The 7,985-nt window shown below is 40.2% G+C and overlaps 1 protein-coding gene across 1 annotated transcript in view; it reads left to right on the forward strand.

Moving 5' to 3' along the window:
* Positions 1 to 295: 295 nt before the first annotated feature.
* Positions 296 to 7,985, forward strand: part of LOC122794056 (ligand-dependent nuclear receptor corepressor-like protein) — a 1,533,107-nt gene continuing 1,525,417 nt past the window's right edge. Inside the window, exon 1 of the mRNA XM_044062184.1 lies at positions 296 to 384. Coding sequence (XP_043918119.1) covers positions 334 to 384 — 51 coding nt within the window. The 5' untranslated portion in view covers positions 296 to 333. The remainder of the gene's footprint in view (positions 385 to 7,985) is intronic.

Here is a 7,985-nt window from a genome sequence, read left to right on the forward strand (position 1 = left end):
TTTTGCATTATTTTTTGTTGCAGTTTTGTGCAACAGTCAAGCATATCTTTCTGCAGTTCTCAAGCATGTTGAAAATACCCTCAGTATAAACACTTTTTTTTCAATCTGTAACCAGGTTATGCATTCCACTATATTTTTGATTCAGTAAATGCCTCTGCACTTTAGTATCTGTAGAATTAAAATACTGAAAATTGATTTTGAACTTTTGTAGACTTTTATATTAACAATTACAAAAAAAGTTTAAACACTTTCACAGAAAAATGCATGGTTTATTCAGAACATTTATAAACATCTTTTTCAGACTGTGAACCTGAAGAGCAAACTGACTGGTCTATGGATGGAAAGTGTTGCTCATTTTGCAATTTACGCATTGACAAAATAAGTGTGAGTATTTTTATTGTTACATTTGTAAATGCTTAAATAAGTAAAAAAAAAATAATAACGTAGCAAGCAAAACCCAGAATGGTTTGTTTGAACATGATAATGTTGGCATCTTTGCTCTTTTTATTTATTAGAATTAAGCAGAATTCACCACCTTTTGTATCCTGTTTCACTTTCTAGATGTAAAAGAGCTGATCTGTTTACATGAAGGACCCAGATATTCAGAATAGCTGAAAATAAAGCAACAGGTGTTCACTATATTTGTGCTTGTTCCAAGTCTAATGTCTGCTGAGTTCACTGGGATGGGAGACTGTTGCACTGTGATTGAATATTGAAGTACTGTGGAGTAATGTGAATATCAACATTATCCATGTGATTGAGATTTATGCTGTGGTACTGCATAACATATTTGTTCTTATATTGACTACTATCATTTACACCATGGGTGGATTCTTCGTTTTTTTTTTTTTTTTTTTTTAATCCATACTTAACTTTTTTTTAAACAAGAAACATGTTTATTAAATTATCACGTATGATATAGACAGTCATGCATTTATATAAATAAAAACAAATCATGTTGCCATAATGTTAGTTGGGAGCAACCATATTGATATAATTTTAGTTGCCAAGCATTATACTTCACTTATCTTACCCAATCATTGTCAGTCAAACATTACATAGCTAATTTAAATTCTGCCTGCTTTTAAACCTTATTCCTCCCCTGTATGTATTGTTCCCACAATTCCCATTTTTTTCTATGTTATTTCGTCTTACCCTTTTCTAAAGATTTTAATTCCAGTTGTTTTCTCTGTTACTACAGTCACTATTTCTAGTACAGTTGGTTTAGACTTTGATTCTCATTTTCTAGTAGTTGTTTTTTGGCAGCCACCACAATTAGACACAGCAAGGTCTTACTATGTCTAGGCAATTCCAATTTTGTATCATAGCTCAGAAAAATTATTTCCCTAGATGCACCAATTTACTCACCCAGCATCTCTGATAAAGTAGTCTGCAGGGAATCTTTAAAGTCTGCCAACTCATTACACTACCAGAAAATATGTTTCCAATTACCTCTTTCTTCCCTCTTACACCTCCAACATTTGCTGTCTACCTGAGGAACAATTCTCTGGAATCTACTTGAGGGTATAAAAATACCTATGTAAACATTTCCAAGCAAAAATCCTAAATTTTCTAGATTTTGTTGCATATTTGGGAGACATAAGTATGTCCCTCATTATTTCTTTATGAATTGCTTATCCAGTCTCCCTTCCCAATCCTTTCTAACTTCCTCTGATTGATTCTTACAATTACCATGCAATATTTTTTATGCTCTACTAACTATTTTTTTTAACAGCAGCTTCTGTTCTATAGTCTACTAACAACTCTACAAGTGCTGGTCTTTCATTTAGGACCATCCTATTTTTCTGTTTGCCTGTACTCTGATACCAATCCTTCATAAGGAAGGCCATCTCTAATCTGCAATCCAAATAAATTCTTGGCATCTTCCCATTCTATTACCTTTCCCTTTTTAGTTATTTGCTGCCAATGCTTTGGTTCTTTGCCAGTTTTCTCCAATAAATTCCACCCCCTCTTGCCTATTGTCTGTATCCCTAATTGCAGTCATTCCTATCAGCAGAATCTTCTTTCTCTATTCCTGTGTTAGCTTACTTTCTGCTACTTTATGAATATTATATTCTGTGTGATTATTATTTTTCTTAAAGATCTGCATCCAAAATCCCAAACTCTCCCTGTTTCTTGAGCTTCCTCCGTTTCATCATCATCCCTTTCCACTTTGAATTATAGGTTTCTCCATGTGCTATATATAGGAGCTTTAACTGTGTAGCTCTGAAATACCCTTTCAAATCGGGTAATCCCAATGTGCCTTGTTCTATTGGAATAATCAACTTATCCCACTTTACTCTTGCCGTCTTCCCCTCTCAGATAAAGGCCTTCAACTCTTTATTAATTGCTATCCACAACTTCTCCTCTGGTTGATAAAAATATGCCTGCTCTGCTTATACGACTAAAGGGACCAAAAACATTTTAACCGCTTGTATCTTGCTATCCATATTTATATAACGGACCATATTTATATAACAGACCTTCCAATTTCTCAGTTTTTGTATTATCTTTTGTTTAGTCTCGTTCCACATATCCTTAGCTGCCACACCAGAATAATTTTTAATCCATGCTCCTAAGTACTTCATTTTATCAATTCCCCATAAATGTGGATGTTGCTGAACCAGTTCATGTTAGGGGTACATAATTTACAGCTATTGCCTGTGTTTTAGCTTCATCAGTTTTGTATCCTGAAAAGATCTGAAACTGTCTCAAAATGTTCCACAACACTGTCCTTTTCTAGTTTATCAGGTCTAAAATATCTGCAGATAGAGACAGCTTTTCTTGACTGCCGTACCAATTATATTCTTGAATTTCTGAATCCCTAATTTTCTTTGCCGATAGTTCTAAATATAATGCAAATAAGAAAGGGGAAAGAGGACACCCCTGCCTGGTTCCTCTGCTCAAACAGGAATTATCACTTTAATTTTTGTCTCTGATCCCTCATATATCCTCTTAATGAACCTTATAATTTTATCAGGGAATGCAGATGCTTCCATTGCTGTGCTCATAAAGTCCCAGCTTGCTCTGTCAAATGCTTTCTCTGCTTACAAGACCCACCAAAAACAGTGGTTTTTCACATTCTGTTTCCCTCTGGGTCATCAATGTTCTGTTGATGTCAAATGTTTGCCTCCCCTACACAAAACCACATCGATCCATATCGGTTTTGGCATCACTTTTGCCATTCTTTTCACCATTTTATACATAAACACTTAATAGTCATGGTTTAGTATTGAAATGGGCCTGTATGAAGCTGGATCTGATGGGTCTTTACCCTCTGTAGGTATTGCAGCTACCACCTCTTTCCTCCAGGACGTTGGTACATTTCCTCCTGTTAAAACCTTCCAGATCTTTATCAAATTTTTTCCGTCCTGGCTTCCAAACTTCCACAAGAATACCATCTGTTCCGAGATACTTTCCTGTGGATTGGTTATACATCACCATTTTTATCTCCTCTCCTATCCTGTTAGTAGTTGAGCCTCATCTGGCTCTAACCTTGGCATATTTAATTCTTCCGTAAGCATTTACTTTTGTACCTTTTTTGATTTCCATATTTCTCTGCTTTATACAGACTTTCATAAAATTTCCGAAATATTTCTAATACCTCTACAGGATCTTTTGTCTTTCTTATAGGCTGTCTAAGCTTGGTGACTGAAAAACTGCTGATACAGTGGTAGCTGGAGAACACCAAGGCAACTTGAAAAAAAACACAATCAACCGTCAGAACACACTTTAATACAGCACTTGGTGACTGCCCTTTCTACTTTCTGTTGCCTGAGTCATCATGCTAAAAGGTTTTGTGCTCTAGAGTTATTAGTAAAAAAAAAAAAAAAAAACTGCTTAACAGTAGTCCTCCTAAACTCGTGCATTTTATCAAGGGTAATCCCTTATTTTCTGTTTAGCATTCTGCAGTTGCACCTTCTCTTGTTTTGTGAGAATACTCATATTCTGCAATATTTTAACATTTGTCAGCCCCTGTAAATAATTCTTGTTACTTCATAACCATATCTCCCTTTCTTTTATTTCCACCCTCGTTTTAAACTCCAGTGTAATTTTTTCAAACTCCCTAGCTAAATTTTCAGAAGAAATTTCTATTTTCTCTAATAGCTCCTGAATAATTTCACTAGCTATTCCTTAAATTCCTGTCTTTTTAACAGATAGTGAGAAAGCACTAGTGTCTAATTTTTATTTCATTGCCCTGTGCTTTTTTTTTTTAGTTATTGTTGGCCCATGATCTGAAATAGTTATTGGGTGCATATCACGGCTTTCAATTAAATGCACATGTTCCTGTAAAATATGCATTCTGAATAGCCTATCCCAGTTTTTGTATTTTGGGGGAATATGTAAATTCACTCCGAACTGCTGGTACTGAAGGCACATCTTCCATGCCAAATATTTTCAGAAATTTCTTCAGAGGTCTACCCTCCTTTGTTGTATTTTCCCTTGTGAGCCCCCCAGACACATCTTCACTGCTGCAAATCAAATTCCAGTCCCCACCTATAACTAATGTTCCTTACCGAAAGTCGATTATTTCTCCCAGAATTTTCTTTAGCTCCATTATTGCAGTTTTAGGTGGAATATAAATATATCCTTGTATTCCCATGTTGCAGTATCAATAACCTTTGTGATGTCCTCTACTTAGCGACCCGAACATCCGGCCACTATCCAAAAGCTTTGGTGACTACAAGTTATGTGCAATGTTTAACTTTGGCTGTAGGGTGCATGGGCCATAAAAGTCACGTCTGCATGTACCTTTCCCCAGAACTTCTCTCTCTGCCACCAGTCGAACGTCTGCTCTTCCTGCCGTCGGATCTTCAAGTACCCCATTGGGGCTGTTTTCTTCTTCTGTTTTTGGTCACTGCATGCCAGCTTAGGTTCATGTCTTCCAGGAAAGGAAAGTGTAGGTGCGGACGTCGGATCCCCCATCAGAACGCCAATGACCTCTGCCTTTTCTGTCTACGGTCCAACCATGCCCATAAAACCTACGCAATTATCAGGCCTTTGTTCCTAAGACTCTTTGCAGCCATTTGTATGCCTTAAACACCTACTTAGAAAACCAGCATCTTAAACGTCTGGCTCTGGTGATGGAAGGGCCACCAGTCAGATAATCGAACCACCAAAAAAGGTGGCCAAAGTTTCCAGGCCTGAACTTACTGCTGCCCCTCCTTCACCCGACATTCCCCCTGTGGTTGATGTTCGCCTGGAGGAATGTACAGAAACAGCCAAGTTAGGTATAGCGGGTACAGAAACAGCCAAGTTAGGTATAGCGGGTACCGTTTGGGAGGCCGCAGAACCTATGGCTGAAAGCACTTCCATGGAGGTTTTGCAGATGTCTGGTGCTGACGAGGGGCAACCTCTGCTCGCAACGGACATCCAGACTGGTCCTTCCACTGCTTTAGAAAAGCCTGAACCTAGGCCGTACACCCTGCAGGCCTACCTCTTCCTTAAAAAGGAAACAAAAGACAAAACATGTTTCTCCTCCAGAAAGTTTGCCTGATTGGCAGGCTTTCTCTCAAAGCTTATTCAATGCCTTCATGGCCCTTAGGCGTTCTATGCTTGCTTCCCCTGCGGCTGCCCCTCCTGTTGTTCTTTGTGTTTCACTGTTGCAGTCATCACACTTTGGTCGGCTCGAATACCAGAGTCTTGAATTTCTGCATCGGATGTTGTCGCCTCTTCCATGACGTCAGGTCGTCAGGGTTATAAAACATGCAGCCGATGCCATTACATCAGCTTTTCTTGCCGTGCGGGAGCCGGAAGCAGAAGCAGTTCGCAAGTGCTGGTCAGCCACTACCTGAAATTTTCATTGTTTGAGTTTCAAACCTAACGTCTTCTAAAGCTAAGTACCCCGTCGGGGATCCTTTTCTTGCTCTAAAAAGTTAATAATTGTCTTGCCTGTGGAAAGCAAATACCTCACAGAGATTTTCATTCTTACTTTGTCGACTGTTTAGGCCAGATCATGACGTTCCTTGCTGTCAGTTTTGTGCCTTGTTTAACGCCAGAACTATTCGTCATTGGGCTATCTTTGTTGCTAAATTCTTTTGCTCTTGTTCTCCGTATTCAGAAATGGATTCAGCCATCCAACTACCGATCTCCCAAAAAAAAGTAAGGATAAAGACAGAGACAGACCGCATAGGTCCAAAACTGCCGATGACGCTTCCGTTAAGCTAGTCGCCAGTCCACCGGTACTCAGTGAGGCACCTTCGCAGCCCTTGATACTCGCTTCTACAGATTCGCAGGCCTCTGCTGAGACCCATTCAGAGTCCGGTATGCCGTGAGATGCTTCTTCGACTATGGAACCTGTGGATGTCTTTACCTTGGATGGGTCCGGAGCCACTGTGCAGGCACCAGCTTCTGAGGGTGTTTTCCAACCTTCCGATGTTAGTATTAAACCAACAACTTCGTTTTTCACTAAAACTACCGAGTTTCTCAGGCCCAGAGTTCACACTATGCATAGAAAACCAGAAAAGCAGAAGAAGTTCTTAAAAAGATGGAGGAAAAAGCTAAATCTATGCAAACTGTTAAAGATTTCTTACAGGTCCAGCCACCTAGATTCAGTAGTCATTGGTCTTCTAAAAACTGGTCCTTTCCAGTCCCTCCTAGGCCTTCTCAGTCCAAGCCTTCTCAGTCCAAACCCAGGGGCAACAGACCACCAAGACTACAGTCTCAGGGTATGCAGAGATCTAAACAAATGGAGTGTTACCACCTCAAAAACAGGGAGTGGTAAGCCACCCCCTTATGGAAAAAGTTCACACTGACTTGCCTATCATCCTTCCCAGCCATGCCCAAGTACTTGTACTACTAGGAGTAAAACTCGCCCTGCATGCAGAAAACTGGATGTCCATTACACAAGACCGATGGGTCCTAAACATTGTATCCCAGGGATGCAGATTCTACTTCCACTCACTGCCAATCCCAAGCTGGATGCCAGACCTTCCTCCAAACCAGTGGGCAGAGGCTCAAAAGCAAGTACTTTGTCTTCTCAGTATCAGGGCTATTCAACCTGTTCCAACAGACCAAAGGGGACAGGGTTTCTACTCCAGACTATTCCTGGTGCCCAGAAAAGAGAGCTCTTGGCGCCCTATCCTGGATCTGTCAATTCTCAACAGCTTCCTGGTGGTCCCAAAATTCAAAATGCTTACACTGCAACAGCTTCTAGCTATGCTAGCCAAGGATGCCTGGCTAGTCACTCTAGACTTAAAAGAAGCTTATCTGCACATCCCCATAAGGGAATCTTGCAGGAAATATCGAAGTTTCAGGGCAGGCTGTATGCACTATCAGTTTTATGCACTTCCCTTTGGCTTATCTACAATGCCCAGGGTGTTCACAAAGTGCCTGGCTCTAGCCATTGCATAGTGCAGGCAGAGAAATATTCAAATTTACCCATACTTGGACGATTGGCTGATTCAGGCGGACAGTCAGGAATTGCTGCTTCAGCACCTGGCATTTGTAAAGAGACTCCTAACTTCTCTGGGTTAAACCATCAACAAAAAGAAATCACAACTGGTGCCCAGCCAAAAGATTGTATTCCTGCGAGCAAGCTTGAACACAACTTCCCAGATGGCATTCCTCACTACAGAAAAACAGGCTTATTTGACAAACTACTTCAAACTAATGTCCACCAAAACCCAGCTATCTGCAAGAAAAATACTGCAATCCCTAGGGTTCATGGCCTCATGCATTCTACTAATTCCATATGCAAGATTGCATATGAGGAAACTTCAGTGGTACTTAAAAAGTCTCTGGTGTCAACATTCTCCGGACCTGGAAACAGTGATTCTCATCATTCCTTGCCTAAGGGCAGAGTTCCTTTGGTGGGCAGAAGCATGCAACCACAACAAGGGACTCCCTTTCACTCAACCCCTTGCCGCCCAAACTCTGACAGCAGATGCATCAGACTATGCATGGGGGCCTCACATGGCGGGCAAATGCATTCAAGGCTAATGGAGCCCAGGAAAAGTTCCCCTGCATATCAAAAAATATCGAAG

This window comes from Protopterus annectens, chromosome 2.part1 (assembly GCF_019279795.1).
Source record: "Protopterus annectens isolate FY-2018-M chromosome 2.part1, PAN1.0, whole genome shotgun sequence".
NCBI classification, from domain to species: domain Eukaryota; kingdom Metazoa; phylum Chordata; order Ceratodontiformes; family Protopteridae; genus Protopterus; species Protopterus annectens.